This window comes from Meles meles, chromosome 5 (assembly GCF_922984935.1).
Source record: "Meles meles chromosome 5, mMelMel3.1 paternal haplotype, whole genome shotgun sequence".
Lineage (NCBI taxonomy): Eukaryota > Metazoa > Chordata > Mammalia > Carnivora > Mustelidae > Meles > Meles meles.
The window spans coordinates 122,042,410-122,064,070 of NC_060070.1; the positions used below are offsets into that span (position 1 = coordinate 122,042,410).

General features: G+C 45.4%; 1 protein-coding gene across 3 annotated transcripts; it reads left to right on the plus strand.

Annotated features, from left to right (window-relative positions):
• Window positions 1-423: 423 nt before the first annotated feature.
• On the plus strand, window positions 424-13,948 carry TAP2 (transporter 2, ATP binding cassette subfamily B member). Of its 3 annotated transcripts, none has more exons than XM_046005064.1 (12): window positions 424-685; window positions 1,139-1,639; window positions 1,730-1,844; window positions 3,299-3,429; window positions 3,713-3,918; window positions 6,637-6,834; window positions 6,948-7,076; window positions 8,208-8,396; window positions 8,570-8,743; window positions 8,943-9,102; window positions 9,420-9,545; window positions 10,111-13,948. In XM_046005064.1, the coding sequence occupies exons 2-12, from the start codon at window positions 1,147-1,149 to the stop codon at window positions 10,212-10,214; spliced, it is 2,025 nt and encodes a 674-aa protein (XP_045861020.1). In that variant the 5' UTR covers window positions 424-685; window positions 1,139-1,146; the 3' UTR covers window positions 10,215-13,948. The 3 variants fall into 3 exon arrangements, with proteins under 3 accessions (XP_045861020.1, XP_045861018.1, XP_045861019.1); XM_046005062.1 differs by having other exon boundaries at window positions 428-685; window positions 9,420-9,556; XM_046005063.1 differs by lacking the exon at window positions 424-685 and adding an exon at window positions 733-1,029 and having other exon boundaries at window positions 9,420-9,556.
• Window positions 13,949-21,661: the final 7,713 nt, after the last annotated feature.

The following is a 21,661-nucleotide window of genomic DNA, read 5'->3' on the forward strand; positions in this document are numbered from 1 at the left end:
ACACCTAGAGGGACGTGAACTTGTGCTCTGCCCAGGGGGCTTTGTTGAGGAGGGCGGGTGAAGGTAAAGAATCAGGACATTTCCGCTCAAAATTTGTGTAAGTGGAAACATACTGAGGCTCCGGTCAAAGTGTCTGGGACCTTCTATTTAGGAGAAGTCCTGAGTGTCTCTAGCTCAGAATCTGGCTCGGGTTTGATCCCAGACTTTAAAACTTGAGCTGAGGATAGAGGAAGAGGCAGTTCTTTCTCAAAATAGGATCAGAGCTCAAGGCAAGAAAATCCATTGGTTCTCCAAATATAAAACATCTCATTCCTTCAAAGAGCTTTGTTTTAATTAATGAACTTAAAACACTTTGCAGGAGTTTTCTGCTCCAGAGGCATCGTTGCTAAGTGCAAGAAGCTCCCTGAGGGGCGGGGCGCGTCGCGTGTGCGCCGGGGTTGGCACTGGGCTTCCGCGGGCGGCAGGTGTCGCGCGTCCCCTGCTGGTGGCCGCCCTGCCCGAAACCGGGGCTCGGTCTAGGGAAGCGAAAGCGAAAGCGGCGGGCGCCGGGACGCCCCCGCTTGCAGAGTGTCGCCGGCAGACAGAAGGGGAAAACGAAGGAGAGCCAGGGCGAGCCGATTTCAGAGCTCGGTGCTCAGCACGGAGACGAAAGCCCCCCGGAGCTGCAGTCCCGAAGCCGCCGCGGGTGAGTTCGCGCGGCCCGGAGCCGGGAGCGCTAGCCGAAGCATCCCAACCCGCCACCCATTCGCACCCCCCGCACCCCGCTGCCGCCCCCCCGCCCCCGGCCCTCTGGCCTCCCGGAGAGTGCGAGGGAGCCAGGCGGGGACCGCGGGGCGGCTCTTCGGAACTCAGTGGAGGTGGCTGCGGGCTGGGCGTAGGGCGGGGCGGGGGGGGGGGGAAATCACGGGATTTTTTTTTTTTTTGTCTTCTTCTTTTTTTAAAGGCTGAGGCTCCCTACGACGGGCAGAATGCCTTCTGTCATAAGCCGGCCGTAGTGATGGGCACCGGGGACCCAGGGGATCATTCAGGGTAGGGGTGGGTAAATTGAGAAGCTGACGGACGGGTTGAGCGGAGTCGGGGTGGTGAGCATAGGGCAAGGATTGGGACCCCACCTCCGTAATTCCTCTTCTCCCCCTAGATAACACCATGCGGTTCTCTGACCTGAGACCCTGCGCCTTCCTGCTGCTGGCGGACTTGGCTCTCCTCTGGCTGCTTCAGGGGACACTGGGGGCTCTCCTTCCCCCGGGGCTTCCAGGCCTTTGGCTGGAGGGGACCCTGCGACTTGGAGGGCTCTGGTGGCTGCTAAAGGTGGGAGGACTCCTGGGATTGGTGGGAACACTGCTGCCCCCGCTTTGCCTGGGGACCCCGCTGTTTCTTTCCCTGAGGGCCCTGGTCCCAGGGGCCTTGAGTGCTCCCCCAGTCAGAGTGGCTTCAGCCCCCTGGAGCTGGCTGCTGGTGGGGTATGGGGCTGCGTGGCTAAGCTGGGCCATGTGGGCTCTGCTGAGCTCCCCAGGAGCCGAGGAGAGGAAGCAGGGCCAGGAGAACAACACAGACTTGATGTGGAGGCTGCTGAAGCTCTCCTGGCCAGACGTGCCCTATCTCATTGCAGCCTTCTGCTTCCTTATTGTTGCCGTGTTGGGTGAGTCCGGAAGGGGGCGCTGGGAATCGGAGGTGGGCGAAGGTCCTTGGTGCCAGCATGTTCATCTGTTCTCCTCCATGCCACTTTCAGGTGAGACATTCATCCCTTACTATTCGGGTCATGTCATTGACATCCTGAGAGGTGATTTTGACCCTGATGCCTTTGCCAGCGCCATCTTTTTCATGTGTCTCTTCTCGGTCGGCAGGTAGGTGATGCTTAATTGGGTTCATTTGCTAGCCTCGCATCTTGACGGGGACCCTCCATCTCCTGACTCTGTTTTCAGAGCCTTTAGTACATGAAGCATAAAGTACTTAAACCAGAATATGTGTGAAAGTGTTTATTCACCGTTCTGTTTCACACTCTCAGCCACTCATTCTTTCATTCACCCTATTTACCCAACATTATGCTTCCAATCCATACTTGCTACTGTTTGCTGAAGCCAGCTCCTCGGAAGTGACTCCCAGACCCATATTTCTACGCCCAGCTCTAGTCTTGTAGTTCACCTGTCTTCTTGACACGGCCATTGGACAACCCGCTGTCATCTCACACTCCATATACCCAGACCTTCAAATGTATCATACTCCCTCCTGGTCTTCTTGAAAGTGGCTCCCTCTTTTATTCCCACGTACGAAACAACCAGGTCCTAGGCTCCGTCAGTACCGTTGATGCCTTTCTGATGTTCAGACACTAGCCCCACCGTTTTCTGCTTTCAAAGTGTTCCTCCTATGGCTCTTTTCTGGCCATTCTCATGGTAATTGCTAGAGTTCAAACCCTCCTCATTTTATGTCTGACTATCCCAACAGCCTTCTAAACATGGAAACCATATTTTGTGAAATACTTGCTTCTATCTTTCCCATTTTTCCTTCAAATTTTATTGTATAAATGGTTGGCCTAAGAGGAATTCTCAACTCCAGGACAATAGAGGTGAGGGAACAGCATGTCTCTGGGGCTCCAGAGAAGAGGTGGGCAAGGGAATTCATTGCTGCAGTTCCCAGAGTAAAGTAGAAAGGAGGACTTTGGGGTGGGGAGGCAAGAGACTGAGACGGAGGGGGAGGGTAGAGGAACAGTAACGAAGAAGGTGGGCTCTGGGTCAGGCAGGACCATAAGCTATTTCTCTTGATATTTCTTCATTTTCTTCTTTTTTTAAAAATATTTATTTATTTAACAGAGAGAGAGAGAGAGAGAGAGATCACAAGTAGGTAGAGAGGCAGGCAGAGAGAGAGGGAGGCAGGCTCCCTGCTGAGCAGAGAACCCAATGCCAGGGCTCCATCCCAGGACCCTGAGATCATGACCTGAGCTGAAGGCAGAGACTTTAACCCACTGAGCCCCCCAGGTGCCCAAATCTCTTAGTTTCTATTATGGTCTTCCCTACATCTAGCATGGAGTGAGCTCCATAGATACTCGTGAATTTGTATATGTTATGATTTTCTTCCCACATCTAGCTCTCCCTGTCCTGTTTTTCCTGCCTCTGTTTGTTCCTGTCCCTCTCCTTGTCTCCCTCTCTCTCTCTGCTTCTCTTCTGCCTCTCATGGTGCACTTTCTCCAACGTTGTATTTCTTTTCATTCTGTGCTTTCTCCTCTGCTTCTCTTACTCGTCCCCTCCCTCTGGGCACCTGTGTCCTCTTCATCCCCGTTCCCTGTTCCTTCCCTCATCCATAGCTCACTGTGTGCCGGCTGCCGAGGGAGCTGCTTCATCTTCACCATGTCCAGGGTCAACGTGCGGGTCCGGCAGCTGCTTTTCTCCTCCCTTCTGCGGCAGGACCTCAGTTTCTTCCAGGATACTAAGACAGGTGGGGCCTGGAGTCCAGGTCTGGGATTCCCCTGGACATTTCTTGCCTCTCAGTTACCCTCCAGCCTGTAAACAGTCTCTCTTCCCACCTACACCCATGGTGCCAGGGTGAGGAGCTGCTGAGCTCTCTTTTGGGATGGGGTAGTGAGGTCGTCTCCACTGGTCTCTGCAAGTGAGGGGGTGTGTTTAGAAGAGGGGGCTGTGTCAGTGGAGACGGTCGGTGGGGGCAGTCTCTGGGTGTTCTGCTTTACACATGGTTTCCTCACTGGCTCTGTCCTTCCCAGGGGAGCTGCATTCGAGACTGAGCTCAGATACCAAACTGATGAGCTGCTGGCTTGCTCTGAACGCCAACGTGCTCTTGCGAAGCCTGGTCAAAGTGGTGGGACTGTATGGCTTCATGCTCAGACTGTCCCCCCGGCTGGCCCTCCTCTCTCTGCTCAAGGTGCCTCTGGCAATAACAGCTCAAAAAGTGTACGATGTCCGCCATCAGGTATGTGGGGATGTTAGGGAATCCCCAGGGCAGAAGAAGCTATCCTAGAGGTCTTCTCTTCCAGCCTCCAGAGCAGTAGCTCTGACAGGCTTGAGAAGGGTCCCGTCCCCTGGGATTTTATGTAAGTGTGTGTGTGTGTGTGTGTGTGTGTGTGTGTGTGTGTGTGTGTGTGTGTGTTTGTGAGAGGGAAAGGAGAGTGGGAGAAGAAGAGGGAGCATTTTTCTGGAAACAGGATAACTTCCTACTAGATTCTCAAAGGAGTCTGGGCCTACCTTCCCCACAAAAAGATTAAAAATGCTGTCTTGGAGGACTTTAGTTAGAGTTTTCCCCTTTCTAATCAGGGGAAATCAATTTGGGTGGAGTGTAGAGAAAGTAGAAAAGTGCAGTATCAGTTCTGCTTTCTCTCTTTTTCTTTTAGAAAAGTGGTAGTAAAGTTTACATAACATAAAATTGACCATTTTTACTATTTTTTATTTTGCCATTCAGTGGCATTAAGTACACTCACATTGTTGTGCAAGGATCACCACCATCCATCTCCAGAAACTGTCTCCATCTTCCCACGATGAAACTTGGTACCTATTAAATAATAAATCCCCATTTCCCCTCCTCCCAGCCCTTGGCAGTGACGGGTCTATTTCCTGTCTCCATGAATCTGATTACTCTAGGTATCTCATGTAAGTGGGATCATGCAGTATTTGTCTTTTTGTGATTGGCTTATTTCACTTAGTGTACTGTCCTCCAGGTTCATCCCTGTTGTAGCACATATCAGAATTCTCTTCCTATTTAAGGCTAATATGCCATTGATGCGTGTTTTGTTAATCCATTCGTCTCTTTCCGGATGCTTGGGTTGCTTCCACCTTTTGGCTATTGTGAATAATGCTACTGTAAACATGGGTGTACAAATATTTGTTCAAGTCTCTGCTTTCAGTTCTTTTGGGGATATACCCAGATGCAGAATTGCTGGATGTTATGGTAATTCTGTTTTTAATATTTGGAAGATCACCGCCATAATGGTTTTCACGGCGCCTGCACCTTTTGACATTCCCCTTGGCAATACACAAGGGTTTCGGTTTCTCCACCTTCTTCTCCAGCACTTATCTTCTGTTTGTTTCTTGTTTGTTTCTTCTTTATTACATCCCCCCGTACTTATTTAGCTTACAGCTTGAAGTTTGTACCTTTTGACCACTTTCCTCCAGTCCATTCCCCACCCCTTACTCTGGTCTCTTATAACTACAAATCTGATCTCTCTCTCTCTCTCTCTTTTTTTAAAGAATTTATTTGACAGAGAGAGATTGCAAATAGGCAGAGAGACAGGCAGAGAGAGAGCATGAGGCAGGCTCCCTGCGGAGAAGAGAGCCCGATGCAGGACTCGATCCCAGGACCCCGAGATCATGACCTGAGCTGAAGGCAGAGGCTTAACCCACTGAGCCACCCAGGTGCCCTGATCTCTTTTCCTATGAAATTTTGTTTGTTTGTTTAGATGACACATATAAATGAGATCACACAGTATTCCTCTTTCTCTCTGGCTGATTTCACTTAGCATAATGCCCTCAAGTTCCATCCTGGGCAGGTTCAGTTGTTGCAAATGGCAGGATTTCCTTCTCTTTTATGGCCGAGTAAAATTCTGCTGTATACGAATATGCAGCGCTTTTTAAAAAATAGCAGCCATCCTAATTTTTATGAGGTGATAGCTCACTGTGGTTTTGATTTGCCTTTCCCTAGCGACTAGTGGTGTTGAACATCTGTTCATGGACTTGTTGGCCATATCTATCGATATCTTTTTTGGAGAAACGTCTGTTTAAGTTCTTTGCTCATTTTTAAAATTGGTTTGTGTTTTACTTGTTGAGTTGTAGGACTTCTTTCACTATTCTGGATATTAGCCCCTTATCAGATACATGGTTTGGAAATGTTTTCTCCCACAAAAGTTTTTAATTTTGATGAAGACCAGTTTTTCTTTGTTGGCTGTGCTTTGTGTTATTCCAAGAAATCATCACCAAATCTAGTGTCATGAAGCTTTGCCCTGAAGTTTTCTTCTAAGAGTTTTATGGTTTTAGCTCTGGTTTAGGTTTTTATCCGTTTTATTTTTTTTTTTTTTTTATTTTTTCAGTGTAACAGTATTCATTGTTTTTGCACAACACCCAGTGCTCCATGCAATACGTGCCCTCCCTATTACCCACCACCTGTTCCCCCAACCTCCCACCCCCAACCCTTCAAAACCCTCAGGTTGTTTTTCAGAGTCCATAGTCTCTTATGGTTTGCCTCCCCTTCCAATTTTTTTTTTTTTTATAAACATATCATGTATTTTTCTCCCCAGGGGTACAGGTCTGTGAATCACCAGGTTTACACACTTCACAGCACTCACGTTCAGTTACATCCCCACCTTTTGTTAACTAGCTGTGGCCCTTTAGGAAAATGATCCCTTCTGGTTTCATTCAGACACTGTGAATGGTATGAATTCCCCTAAATGAAGGAGCAAAGGAAGGAGCCTGTATTCCCTACACTACCTGGCAGTAAGAGCTCAGTAACATTTTGTTCCCTCCCTCTCTACTCTCAGTTCTTCTGGAAAGAAATGTAAGGAAGAGGGGAAAAGGACAGTTAGATATTTTTAGGTAGCTTGGGGGAGCATCCCCAGGATGGGGATGGGACAATGGGGTGGAGGTCTCCTGTCCTCTGCTCCATCAGCCCCTTATATCCCACACCCCCCGCCCACTTTTGCAGGCCCTGCTTCTGGACATCCAAAATGCTCTGGCTAAAGCAGGACAGGTGGTGCGGGAGGCCGTTGGAGGGCTGCAGACGGTGCGCAGTTTTGGAGCCGAGGCGCAGGAGATCTGTCTCTATAAGGAGGCCCTGGAACGGTGCAGGCAGCTGTGGTGGCGACGAGACCTGGAACGTGCCCTCTACGTACTCTTTCGGAGGGTGAGGAGGCTGTGTGGCTGGGGGTAGGAGCCAGAAAGGGACAGGGAAGGCAGTGGGGTCCCCGCTGCTCTGTGTGGTGGACTCTTTTTCAGGGCTTTCTTCTCGCCCAGCAGATGGTGCACTTGGGAATGCAAGTACTGATGCTGAACTGTGGGGTGCAGCAGATCCTGGCTGGGGACCTCACGCAAGGCGGGCTGCTCTCCTTCCTGCTGTATGAGGAGGACATGGGCCATTATGTGCATGTGAGTCAGGAACCTGGACATACTCTCACCAACCCCCACCCCCCCAGTTTTCTCTCTGACCTCTGGCCCTTGGCCTTTTTTTGAGCCCCTTAAAAATACAAACCAAACTAACCCCCAACTCACTGTATTATGGAGAACTTCAAATTTATGCCAACAACAAAAAAGGTGAACTATAATGAACCTGCATGTACGCATCACCTGCTTTAAAATGATCAACTCATGGCCATTCTGTTTCAACTGTACCTTCACCCATATTATTTTGAAGCAAATTCAAGATATAGTTTTATCTGTAAATGCCTCAGGGCATATCTCTAAAACATAAATATTTAAAAAATATAACCAGGAAACACCTATTACACCACAAAAGTGTAACAGTAGTTCCTAAAATTTATCAAATACAGGGATTATATTTCCACTTGTCTCATACATGTAACGTATGTGTCTATAGTACATTTATCTCTCTCATGTATGTCTGTGGTAGCATCAGCCATTAATGCTCAATGCCTAGATCCATTCAAATCATTAGGGCTTGCAAGACGGTGACACTACCATTCCTCCACTTATTAGCTGGAATACATCTATCCAGGGAGACTTACCCTGGTCCACTCTTTGGTAACCCAGTGGTACAGTTTGAGTAGGAAAGGCAGAATAGCATTTGGGTCTTTCCCTAGCTTTACCAGTTTTCAAAAATAGCTACTTCACCTTGGTGGTTATTTTATAATTTTCCTACATATTTGTGAAGCATCTTTCATGTATGGAGAGCTGTGCTAGGCACTCTGGTGGCTAGAGTGGCAGAGATGAGGTGGGCACAGTGCCTGCTTTTAAGGAGCTCCCTGTCCAGTTAGGCAAAACAGGAGGGGAGAGTGCACAAGTAATGCGGAGCGGGAACTGGAGGGTCTGGGGAGAGAATTAGCGCTGTAAGGACCTCTCTATCCTTTACGTTGCAGATTGGCTCGCTGGGGCCTTGGGTTGCCTTTAAATTCCAACTGAATCGCATTTAGGGGGAGGGAATCCTTTTCGGATGAGGGGAGGAGAAGCCTGACCTGGACAGAGTGTGGCAGGGAGCGTGTGAGGAGCTGGGGAGCTGGTTTCTGCATTTGGGGAGCTGACCCCTCCGTTCCTGTTTTCCAGACCCTGGTTTACATGTGCGGCGATATGCTCAGCAACGTCGGGGCTGCGGAGAAGGTGTTTGAGTACCTGGATCGGAAGCCAAAGCTGCCTCCGCCTGGGACGCTGGCCCCTCCCACTCTGCGGGGGCTGGTGGAATTCCAAGATGTCTCTTTCGCTTATCCCAACCGCCCGGACCAGCCTGTGCTCAAGGTGCCTGAGAGGGGCAGCAGGGAGGGAACCCGGACCTCGGCTCCCAGGCGGCACGGCCTGTAGTAGATCCTTTGTCGCTGAGAGGTTGATCTTCACCCCCCCCCCCCACCCCCGACAGAACCAGAAGGCAAGGGCCTCGGGGCAAGCCTCTGACTGTTTCTCGGCTTTTCTAGGGGCTGACGTTCACTCTCCGCCCTGGTGAGATGACGGCTCTGGTGGGGCCCAATGGGTCCGGGAAGAGCACAGTGGCTGCCTTGCTGCAGAATCTGTACCAGCCCACCGGGGGACGGCTGCTGCTGGATGGGAAGCCCATCTCCGAGTACGAACACTGCTACCTGCACCGACAGGTGGGTGGTGGTGGGCAGAGCGGGTGCGGTGAGGAAGAGGGACAGGACATAGGAGGGAAGAAGCATGTGCAGAGAGCACGGGAGATCCGTGGGAAGAAACCCAAGGAGTCCATTCTAAGGGAGCTAGACCAGGAGGAAAAGAGGATCCTTGCCACGGGGGCTTAACACACCGTCCCCTGCTCCCATCCCCTCTGCGCAGGTGACTTCGGTGGGGCAGGAGCCTGTGCTCTTCTCCGGTTCTGTGAGGGACAACATTGCTTACGGGCTGAAGAGCTGCAGTGATGAGGAGGTGATGGCAGCTGCCCAGGCCGCCAATGCCCACGGCTTCATACAGGAGTTGGAGCACGGACTGGATACAGGTACCCTCCTTCAGAAGAGGAGGTTCCTGGGGATGCGGATTGTCTGCTGTTTCCTTGCCCCGTGATTGGCTCCCACTTTCCGGCCTTCCCCGGCACCGGGAGTTCTCTGGTTGCGGTCCCGACTGGGAGACAGCCCCCGGGGTAGTATGCTCCCTCTCTTGGGAGCCCTCTTGTCCACCCCTGCCCTCCTGACGTAGGCTCTCATGCCTCCTCATGGGTGCTGGTGGAAAGACCAGTTGTGCGCTTGTCCCTGCTCATGGGGAGGACGCTGTCATGGCCACTTGTGTCTGAGAAAAGGTATTTCTCGGATTCCTCAGATGTAGGGGAGAAAGGGAACCAGCTGGCTGCGGGACAGAAGCAGTGTGTGGCCATTGCCCGGGCCCTTGTGCGGGACCCACGAGTCCTCATCCTGGATGAAGCCACCAGTGCTCTGGATGTCCAGTGTGAGCAGGCTGTGAGTCCTGAGGGGGCAGGCATTGGGACCCAAGGCTCATGGTTGAAGGACCAGTGTATGCAGAATTGGGCAGAGGAAGACGAATGGCCCACTAGTGGAAGAAAGACTATCTGTGCTTTTGCAGGGGGTGGGGAGTGGAATGGAGAGTGTGGGGTGTGGGAACAGCCCCTCCTTTCCCCCAGTTCCCTTTACAACGGGACAACTGAGAGAGAAGGGCAGTGCAGACTCTGTCGTCTTTCTCATCGTTCACGCCTTCCTTACCCTGTGCCACAAGAGATATTGCTCAGTTGTGACATGTGCCCATCCTGCTCTTATTTTTCTTTATTATTTTTTAAAGAGGTTTTATTTATTAGAGAGAGAGAGAGCGAGAGCAAGTGAAAGAGTTCAAGCAGGGTGGGCAGCAGAGAGAGAGGGAGAAGCAGGCCCCCCTGATACAGGGCTTGGTCCCAGGACCCGGGATTATAACCTGAGCCTAAGACAGACCCTTAACCCACTGAGGCACCCAGGTGCCCCTCTTCTTACCCTTCTGAGGCATTATGATCCTCCCTCTTCAGCTGCAGGACTGGAAATCCCACAGGGACCGAACAGTGCTGGTGATTGCTCACAGGCTGCAGACGGTGCAGAGTGCGGACCAGGTCCTGGTGCTCAGGCAGGGTGAACTGCGGGAGCACTCAGAGCTCATGGAGGGCCAGGACCTCTATTCCCGCCTGGTGCAGCAGCTCCTGGAGGACTGAGAGCCCGGCGACATGGGGCCCTTCCTGTGGTCATCTCCATGATCCAGAGTAGCTCGTGCTGGGAGTTTCCCTGGGCTTGTGCTGCTGGCTAGTTTTTCCTAGAGCTATTGACATGGTGGAAGTTTGGATGTGTGCCGACTAGGGGTGCTGTCTGTTTCTAAGATCCTCATTTCCCTGGTGCTGAGTATTGTGGCATAATACATCTATTTAAAGTACGTTTTCCTTATTATGTAAATAGCACATATACATAAAGAAAAGTAAAACTAACCCTTGTTTCACCTCCCAGAGGTGACCATAGCTACTGTTTTGTTAGCTACCTGTGTCTTAATCTGTTCTTCGAGATAAATATTAGCCAGTATGATGTAAATATTCATGAGGTTGCCTTTCTGTGTCTTTCCCCTTTCACACTGATATCTGATATTTTAGGGGAAGCTAGGATATGGAGGGGTAGAGTACTGTTTCCTAATTAACAGTGTTAATAAAACACTGGTAATATCTACCATTTATAGAGATTTAATATGATAGGAACTATGCTAAATGTTTTTCAGGCATTATCATATATTTAGTCCTTTTCCTTAAGCCTATGTGGTTGGTTATTATTATCCCCATCTTACAGGTGAAGAAACTGAGTCTCAAAGAGGTTAAATAACTTTTCCAAAGTTATACAGGGGTGGAGTTGGAGCTGAATCCAAGCCTGACCCCTGAGTCCACAACCTCAACCAGTAAATTATATGATGTCACGTGTTCATAATCTTGAATTCATACTCAGATCCAGTAAAGAGCTCTGAATTCGCTGCCTTCTCTCTAGTCCCATGGTTATTATAACTTTCATTTAGTCTTAGATGATCTCATCACCAAAGAGGTTTCCCCGTCATTGGCTCAGCTCTTCCAGCCATTCTTCATGAAGTCATTTTTCTTTTGCAGACACATAAGATGACGTCACTTCCGTAAAGTCCTTCAAGCTCTTCCTTCCTTTTTGCTCAGTTCTTCCTCACAGCATGCGAGGTTGTGCAGCTCATTTGCAGCACCCTTCCCTGTTGCATTAAGCTCCCACCGCAAACTTCCTGCCCTCCTCATGCCTGTGCGCCTTTGCATATGGTGTGTTCTTGCTGCTTCCTGAACCACCCTTTATGATTTACCCCAGTCCTTCAAGGCTTAACTTGGGTCAGGTCTTCCATTCTGAGCTCAGTCTGGAGAAAGTGTCCTTTGCATGTGCTTCCGTTGCCCCAGGGCTTACCTCTTTCACAGCCTGTAGTAAACTCCTCATCCCCCCACCCCTCTGTTCTCCCACTAGACCATGAGTTCCTGGGGGGAAGCTATATATTTTACTAAGTTTTATATCGACTACCTGGCACAGGGCTCGATTCATAGCAGACAATAAGCAAATGTCTGTTGCACAAATGAGTAAATCTTCTCGGTCCTCCCTCCACATGCCAACCACTGAAAATTCAGAGCTGTGTGCATTACTGCCTTTTGGGAGGGACTTACCTTTGAAGGTTCCTATTCTAGGAAAGAGAAACTTTCACGTTCCCAGAAACACCAGGTGCTTTCCAGCTCTAGCAATGAACTACCCGGAACTTTTGCAGTTTTGGTTTCTTTTTTTCATCCTGGTAACTGTTGGGAGTGGGCCAAGTGAGAGAAGGAAGCTTTCTTATGCAGATAAACCTTTGCTTCATTCTGGTGTTTGTGTCTCAAATACCACTGAACTTAAATACCCACGTGGAGAGAGACAAGTCTGGCCCAATTCCTTTCCCTCTTAACCAAACGTCCTTCCTCTATTTATAAAACGGGAATAATCATTCCTGTATGTCCCAACCTTAGGGAAATTGTTGCCATAAGCAGGAAGATGATCTGTTAATAGCCTCAGTGTAATGACGATAGGCTCAATATAATGACACCTAATAGTTTAAGCCTGCAAGCTATCTTAAAAATAATAAAGCAGTCAAATCTTACTTTATAGAAAGGGAAACTGGCCTGAAACTGCAGGGCTACTCAGTGATTGAGCTGGGAAGAAAACTCAGGCATTCAGACAGGCATCAGAAAGATGCAGCAGACCTCAGGATCCTAGGGTGTCTGGAAAGTTGGTTATCTGAGGGAAACTCCCAAGTAGACCTTATGTCAGGGACACTTTCTGGAAATGTTCCCGGGAGGGTCAAAGTGTGGAACTTTGGCAAAAGCCTACAAGTGTGGTTTGTTTGGTAACCACAGATAGGAGTAATTCTAGTCTGTTCCCGAGTTCTAGTTCTTTTCATTCACCCGCCTCCCCCCCAGCACCATTTGATTTGCTGTCCCTTAACCTCCCCTTCTTGTCACTTACCTTTGGCATCTTTCCCATTTGGTCATATTTTACTCTTTCCAAAGGATGGTATTAATGGAGAGGGGAAACCTTAGGAAACTCTCATAGATTCCTCTGGAGCTCGCAGACAACCCATCTGCTTTGCCCAGTGTGGAAATGGCATTGAATTTCAAGTCCTTTATTCCCCAGCCACGTAGGGTAGCCCCTTTGCCATTCTCATGGCAGTTGTGATTCAGGAGGGGACTGAGTGCAGTTGTCAGAATTTTGGAGAAAGGAGTAGGAAGTAAGGAAAACAAAGATCTTCCTGGTTTTTGGTGCCGAGTGAGCCAAAAAAAGCACCCATCTGATTGAGTCTGATGCCCATTTAGTGATTGTAGGAAATACTGGGTTTTGAACCTAGAGTTTTATGGACTTATGAATTATTACAATTCATGTAATTGCCATTACAATAACAATAATCATTCAAGTGCTATGCTAAGTGCCTCATGTATAACTTTGTACTTTTTCCTCAAGATAATCCTATGTTCAGATATTACTATATCAGTTCTAAGAATGAGAAAATGGAGGTTTAGGCACGTTGCCTGGCTCGCAAAGCTTGGAAAAGGTGGACTCTGCCTAGCTTTACTACAAAACTCCTCAAAAGAGTTGCTTATACTCCTTCATTCTGCTTACCCTCCTGTTAGTCTCTTTTTTAAAAATATATTTATGTGAATAGGAAATATATTAATGGGGTTTAAAATTGAAGAGCCCTAACTAGGTATGTAGAGGAAATCCTCACTCCCGTCCTTCCCATGGTTTACCAAGACCCGTTGCACACACAGTCCATGTTCCAAGCTTTATGTTTATCCTTCATGTATATTTAAGGGAAATATACATGAAGGGAAATTTCATGTATATTTAAGCAAATTTGTGAATATGTTCTTGTTCCCTGTTTTTACAAATAGTCCTTAGATTCACTGTTTTGAACTTTTTTTTATACTTAGAAATATATGACTATATAGCATTCTATTTTATGGAAGTACTCGATTTCATTTAGCTTGTCTTCTCCTAGTGATGGGTAGCTAGGTTACTTGAAGTCTCTAGCTAGTATAAGCAATGCCTTGTGTAGACGTTATAATGCACATGTGCAAGAATACCCATAGGGTAAAATTCTAAACGGGGAGTTGCTGAGTCCAAGTGTATGTATATATATTACTGATATTGATATATGTTGCAGAATTGCCCTCATAAAGGTTGTGTTCATGCACAGTTCCATCAGCAATATATAAATTTATCTGTTTCCCCACATTCTCATCAACATGGAGTGCTGTTAAATTAGCTTTTTAGGTTTTGTCAATCTTATGAATAAAAAGTGACATCATATGGTAGTTGTCATTTGTTTTTCTTTTATACCACTCACATAAGCATATTAAATTGAGCAAGAAAAATTGGGACACAGGAAACAAAAATGAGAAACACACAAACACACACAAAAACAATAACAACAAAATATCTGTCTATAATATTGGTAAATCAGAATGAGGAATGAAGAATAACTGTAAAATTCACGAACAGATATGACTATGAAACTTAAGAACATGGTAGAACAATCACAACATGAGAATGAGTCAGATAAAACATTCTAAAGCCTTTGTTTTATTTGGAAGGGGGGTAGAGTTAACTTTGGATGTTGCCAGTTTGAAACTATGTTAAAAATGTAGGGGTAAAAATAGAGTTACCCTATGATCCAGCAATCGCATTACTAGATATTTACCCCAGAAGATAGAACTACAGTGATCCGAAGGGGCACCTGCACCCCAGTGTTTATAGCAGCAATGTCCACAGTAGCCAACCTATGGAAAAAGGCCAGATGTCCATTGACAGATGAATGGATAAAGAAGATGTGGTATATATAGACAATGGAATATTCTTCAGCCATCAAAAAGAATGAATTCTTGCCATTTGCAGTGACGTGGTTGGAACTAGAGGGTATTACACTGAGCGAAATTAGTCAATAAGAGAAAGAAAAATACCATAAGATTTTACTCATGTGAAATTTAAGAAACAAAACAGATGACCACAGGGGAAGGGAAGGAAAAATAAGAAAATGGAAGAGGAGAGGAGAGGATGTAGGTTAGCACTTTTATGATGTTCATAACTAGTAGAAACTGTCTAAAGAAAGAGGGAACTAATTGTATTATGTAAGAATAAAATTATCAAGACAATCACCAAATATACACCTTTTAAAATATCTGAAAAACTGCAATTTAGAAAACACGAGGCACAAATATTTTCTAAAAGAATTACTCATATAAGCAGCATATTTAACAGAAAATAATTTTACCTACAAATTACAAATTACACTGAATCTATTTGCTATATAAATTTTAAGTGGGGGCGCCTGGGTGACTCAGTGGGTTAAAGCCTCTGCCTTCCGCTCAGGTCATGATCCCAGAGTCCTGGGATCGAGCCCCGCATTGGGCTCTCTGCTCCGCAGGGAGCCTGCTTCCTCCTCTCTCTCTGCCTGCCTCTCTGCCTAGTTGTGAGTTCTCTCTGTCAAATAAATAAAATATTTAAAAAAAAATTTAAGTGAGCTTAACTGATATATAAAATAAATAGTTTTAGATTAGATTGAAAGAAAAACTGCTGTTTGTAATACGCAAAAAACACACCTAAAAGAGTGACTCAAATAGGTCCATTCATTTATGCAAAAAATAAAATGATGGCAAAGGCACAGCAAACAAAAAGGAAGCAGAAGTCACGTCACTATTATTAAAAAGGTGAAATTAAAATGGAAAAAAATTGAGTGAGGCACCAGTCAGAATGGCTAAAATTAACAAGTCAGGAAATGACAGATGCTGGAGAGGATGTGGAGAAAGGGGAACCCTCCTCCACTGTTGGTGGGAATGCAAGCTGGTGCAACCACTCTGGAAAACAGCATGGAGGTTCCTCAAAATGTTGAAAATAGAACTACCCTATGACCCAGCAATTGCACTACTGGGTATTTACCCTAAAGATACAAACATAGTGATCCGAAGGGGCACGTGTACCCGAATGCTTATAGCAGCAATGTCTACAATAGCCAGACTATGGAAAGAACCTAGATGTCCATCAACAGATGAATGGATAAAGAAGATGTGGTATATATACAGAATGGAATACTATGCAGCCATCAAAAGAAATGAAATCTTGCCATTTGCGATGACGTGGATGGAACTAGAGCGTATCATGCTTAGTGAAATAAGTCAATCGGAGAAAGACAACTATCATATGATCTCCCTGATATGAGGACATGGAGAAGCAACATGGGGGGGTAGGGGGATAGGAGAAGAATAAATGAAACAAGATGGGATTGGGAGGGAGACAAACCATAAATGACTCTTAATCTCACAAAAGAAACTGGGGGTTGCTGGGGGGAGGTGGGATTGGGAGAGGGGGAGCGGGCTATGGACATTGGGGAGGGGAGGCGAACCATAAGAGACTATGGACTCTGAAAAACAACCTGAGGGTTTTGAAGGGTCAGGGGTGGGAGGTTGGGGCAACCTGAGGGTTTTGAAGGGTCAGGGGTGGGAGGTTGGGGGAACAGGTGGTGGGTAATGGGGAGGGCACGTTTTGCATGGAGCACTGGGTGTTGTGCAAAAAGAATGAATACTGTTACGCTGAAAAAATAAATAAAATGGGAAAAAAAATTGAGTGAGGCAAGAAGGCACTTTATAATGTAAGGTGTTAAATTCATAATGGATATATAAGATGTGCAGTTAAGTTCTAGATATCACATAAACAACTCTCATAAAGCTGAAATTAAGGGCTACACAAGGAAAATATTCAGAAATTTAGGTTAGGTTAGGTGACTTTAATTTACTTTTCTCAGTGGACAAAAATAAGTATGATCACAGAAGATAGTCCAACAGTATAAAATTAGATCTGATGTATCTATATTAAATTTTCTTCGTTAAAATTAGGGAACACATCTTTTCACATTTCAGCAAAACATTAATGAAAATGGGCTACATATTATGGTACAAAAAGCCTCAATAAGTTCCTAAAATTAGATATGATATGGATACTATTCTCTGACCATAATGGAACAAGCTGGATCATAATACAAAAATCAGAAAAGATAAATACTTCTCCACATAGAAACTTAAAGAAACTGTCTCTTTCTTTATCAGAGAGAAAAACAAACGCAAACAATTTCTAGAAAAATGATAATTAAAAGTCACATATCAAAAGTCTTAGGATAGGGGGCGCCTGGGTGGCTCAGTGGGTTAAAGCCTCTATCTTCCGCTCAGGTCGTGATCTCAGGGTCCTGGGATCGAGCCCCACATCGGGCTCTCTGCTCTGCAGGAAGCCTGCTTCCTCCTCTCTCTCTGCCTGCCTCTCTGCCTACTTGTGATTTCTCTCTGTCAAATAAATAAAATATTAAAAAAAAAAGTCTTAGGATATAGCTCAGGCAGTGCTCAGCAGAGAATTCATGGCCCTCACTGCTTGAATCAATTAAAGGAAAGAACAAAACCAAGCTAATGAAGTGAAAAGAACAACACAACCAGTCACGAGAAAACAGGAGCAGATAATAAAAATAAATGCAAAAAATAAATAAAAATAAATGCAGAAACTGAAGAGTTAGAAGATAGAAAAATAGAATAAATTCAAAATAAAAAAATTTTCAATAAGATAAATAAGCCACTGACAAACTGAATCAAGAAAAAAGTAGAGAAAATAAGAAATGAAAAGACAAAATTAATACAGGAACAGGAAAATCGTAAGAAATTGGTTTGTTCAATTTTATAAAAATAAACTTGAAAATTTGGATTGAATGAATAATTCTCTTGAAAAATATACCCAGGGGCGCCTGGGTGGCTCAGTGGTTTAAGCCGCTGCCTTCGGCTCAGGTCATGATCTCAGGGTCCTGGGATCGAGTCCCGCGTCGGGCTCTCTGCACTGAAGGGAGCCTGCTTCCCTCTCACTCTCTCTGCCTGCCTCTCTGCCTACTTGTGATCTCTCTCTGTCAAAATTAATAAATAAAATCTTTAAAAAAAAAATATACCCAAAGCAATGCCTTTAGAGGTAGAATATTTGTTTAGAATAATTTCCAATGAAGAAACAGGAAAAACTGTAAAACAGTTACCTCAATAAAAGTTCCAGGTTGAGATATTCAGGGGGGTGTAATAAAGTCTTTAAAGAAAAAGAAAAAAAGAGAATTCTAATCCTAATTAAGTGGTTCAGCAGCAGCAAATGTGCTCTTTTAGTGAAGTGAGTATAGTATCAACGTTAAACTATGACAACGCATGAAAATAAAAACTTTAGATGAATTTACTTATTAATACTAATGCAGGGGCGCCTGGTTGGCTCCAGTGGGTTAAGCCTCTGCCTTTGGCTCCGGTCATGATCCCAGGGTCCTGGGATTGAGCTCCGCATTGGGCTGTCTGCTCCGCAGGGAGCCTGCTTCCTCCTCTCTCTCTGCCTGCCTCTCTGCCTAGTTGTGATCTCTGTCGGTCAAATAAATAAATAAAATCTTTAAAAAAAATAAAATAAAATAAAGGAAATGGTCACATCTATCATACCTACCTTCTCTCACTCCCTAGAGAATAGAAGGAAGGAAGGAATGAGGAAGAAGGATGCAAGATACAGATTTGAGCGGTAAGTCACAGAAGAGCCTGTATCTATATTAGGTAAGGCTCTTGGCTGAAATCAGACAGGAAGAGAGATTTCAGAATGCCCCACTTTGTTTTTCGAGCTCATAGAAGTAGAACACAAAAACAAAAACATGGGAGAAAGGAGCCAGGCCACCACCTCTCCCTTTATTAGCCTCTCCCCTGATCTGATTCAACAAAGTTTCTAACTGGATGAACTGATGCTTGTATCAGAGGCCATTGATACAAGGGAGATTCACGGGTTGGTACTGCTTTCTCCTCTTAGTGCCCATAAATAGATTCTATGCCACTCCCTGCTTGCGATATATGAGACCACTGATTTCCTTATGTGAGGTAGGATATGTTGGGGGTCTATTCTGGCTCCAAGTAGTTTTAATAAAGTCCTTCAGTTATTTTGCCCCTTTGTGCGTCTTATCATCGCAAGGATACTGAAGCAGTAGAAATAAAGCTTTCTTGGGCCTCCAAGTAAGAAACACCACGCAATGGAGAAAGCACTGCTGATGGACTTACTAGTTACGGGACCCTTGCTTCATCCTTTCCCTACTTCAGCTATAAGAGGGAGGTCATAATAATACCTCTGCCAGTGTTATTAGTATGATTCTCTCTCTATTCTCTCTCTCTCTAAAAAAATATTTTATTTATTTGACAGAGAGAAATCACAACTAGGCAGAGAGGCAGGCAGAGAGAGGAGGGAGCGGGCTCCCTGCGGAGCAGAGAGCCCGATGTGGGGCTCGATCCCAGGACCCTGGGATCATGACCTGCGCCAAAGGCAGAGGCTTTAACCCACTTAGCCACCCAGGCACCCCTTCTTTTTCTCTCTTTCTCTCTCCCCTCATCCCCCACCACCGTGCACAGACACAGACATTCACAGTGTTTAAAAACTGACTCATAAAGTATAATCATCAAATATTAGCTATGATGATGATGATATAGGCAAGCCAGATTTTAGCGTTTATGAGCCTTAAACACATTCACACCAGAATTAGGGAAGAGTGGTCCTCCTAACTTCCTGGTTCAGAATCCACATCCTCCAGTCTCCCCTCAACACCTCTTGCTATCTATCAACTCTCTTCCTCTAACTTCAAAACAATCATGCCTTTTATCTGTATCGGCCTCACTCTTTCTTCTCTCCTCAAGATCTCTCTCTCTCATCCTTGAGAGAAGGGGCTGAAGCCCAGCTACAGTATTGCCTGCAGAGGAGCTAACCAGACTTGGGCTTAAGCCTCTATTGCCCTCTCCTGCTTTTGCTTCTTCTGATAATCTCCATGTCAGGTTCCCATTCACTTAGCATCAAGCAGAATGCTTTTCTCCACTTCTAAATGAGATAAAATACATGGGAAAGGCTAAGGTAGGTGTGGGTAGGAAGAAGGGAGGAAGTTAAAACTCGGTGGCATGAGCTCCTTCTGATTACCACGTTTTCACTCAGCTCCACGCGTGCCCTCCCAAGTGGGAGCAACACAACCATAGGCCTCTAGAAGAAGTACCACAGTCATGGGTCAGATGCTCTGTGGACAGAGTCTACCAGTTTTGGCCTGTGCTTAGGCTTCTAATTCATGAATATTCAAATCTACTTAAGGGATGTGCAGGGGGCATGTCAGCATTCTTGTTCTTGTCCTGTATTAGTTAGGTTAAGTTAGGGCGGGCTCTGGTAACAACCCTCAGAGCCTTAATCAAGCAAAACTTCCCTCTCATTCATACAGCACCTGTTGTGGGTTTGGGGGACTCTCTAGGGCTTCTCCTCATGATGACTCTGCTGATTAGACTGTTTTTATATTTTGATTCCACCACTTCAACACAAGGCTGTCTTGGTTGTCTTGATAAGGGAAGAAGAGAAGAGTCATGCAACGGTAGTTAAATTCTTTGACCAAGAACCTTTTTGTTCACATAGTATGGGGAAACCAGGAAGTACAATTTTCCATGTGCCCAGGAAGTAGAGGACGTTGGTGAACACTAGTGATGTCTTCCATACCTCCCTATCTTTTTCTCTATCTGTTGTGATCTCCCAGGAGAAAGAATTATTATTTTGATTGGTCAGATTCCAGGGCAGGGTGTGTTTACTAAGAGTTCAAGGGCCATGTTAATTAAAGGTTATATAGTTGCATTTCAGCTCTTTACTGAATCCTGTTTTTGCCGTTTTGAACAGAATCCCTTTGTGACCCACGCTATTACTCTTACGTTTGTGAGTTCTTAATCCTTTATAGCTGGCAAGTGGTATCAGTGTGATTTAAGAGGGAACGTGAGACCTTGCTTGGGTCTCATGCTTCACAGAAAAGTGTCTTTAAACCTTCTCCTGGGGTATCAGAGATTTGACCAGCAAATAATGGAGTCAGTCTTTGATTTACAATTTGGCATTACTACTTATGGGTAGAGATTTCCTGCGGGCCTCCCAAGCGTATTTGACAAAGTATTAAGTCAAGTATTTCTGGATGTTCTGGTCAACTACATCATAATCCTACCTTACATATGCACCAAAGCATGTGTGTTCTCTCTGGGAAGTGAAGAATTAAAAAAAAAATTATATTGTATCTTTTCCCATGCAGTAAAGTAGTAGGCATGTATTTATTGCAGATAATAAGGGATTTGAAAGGAGTTCCAGATAAACATTTTATTTCACTGTTTATCTCCCTTCTGTTGTCTGCATGTACTGGGTGCTCCAAATTCTAAGAATCTCTGCTTGTTATGTCACTTGTATCAAGTATCAACTTTATCATGAACTCTTTCTAGATTAAGTTGAAATTTACTCTTCTCGTGTACCCAGACATTAGCAAATTAATCTCATTCTTCCTGACATTAGAGTGGATTGTTTCCTTGTCACTCTGCTTAGGTTATATATTTCTTGAGAACAAGGAACATATCTGTGTCATCCCTGCATGGTCCATAATATTGGGCATGGATGGCTTTGTGGTAAATAAATAATAATTGTACTTATTGACTATTTTGGTTAAAAAGCAGCCTTCTCTCTGTAGTTGTCAATCAGATTTTCTTCCAACACTTTTCTAGCAGATTTTTGCCTTGTCTTAAATGGAGTCCACTGAACCATATGACTAGAACTTCCTCATTCCCCTCTTTCTCACCTCAAATCCCCCTGTCTTCATCTTAGTCTCTGAACAAGTGTTCCTTTTTATAACCAAGTCTGACAATCTCTTTCTTTGGATTCCACTAAGAATTTTGGGGGGTAATTTCACTTTTCTTCTCCTTTTTAGTTCAACTTCTCCCGCATACAGATGCCTTCCACTTGACTGAGAAACTTGTTATGGTCTTTCCTTTTTTTTTTTTTTTCCATTTCAAGCTTTTAAATTCTGGTTAGTTAACATATAGTATAATATTGGTTTCAGGAGTAGAATTTGGTGATTTGTCACGTACATATAACATCCAGTGCTCATCACAACAAGTGCTCTCCATAAATACCCATCATCTATTTAATCGTTACGGTCTTTTTAAA

Coding starts and splice junctions, on each gene's coding strand:
- TAP2 (XM_046005062.1), top strand. CDS start 1,147: ATGCGGTTCTCTGACCTGAGACCCTGCGCCTTCCTGCTGCTGGCGGAC. Junction 6,835..6,947: donor TCTACGTACTCTTTCGGAGG/GTGAGGAGGCTG, acceptor CTCGCCCAGCAG/ATGGTGCACTTGGGAATGCA. Junction 9,557..10,110: donor ATGTCCAGTGTGAGCAGGCT/GTGAGTCCTGAG, acceptor CTCCCTCTTCAG/CTGCAGGACTGGAAATCCCA.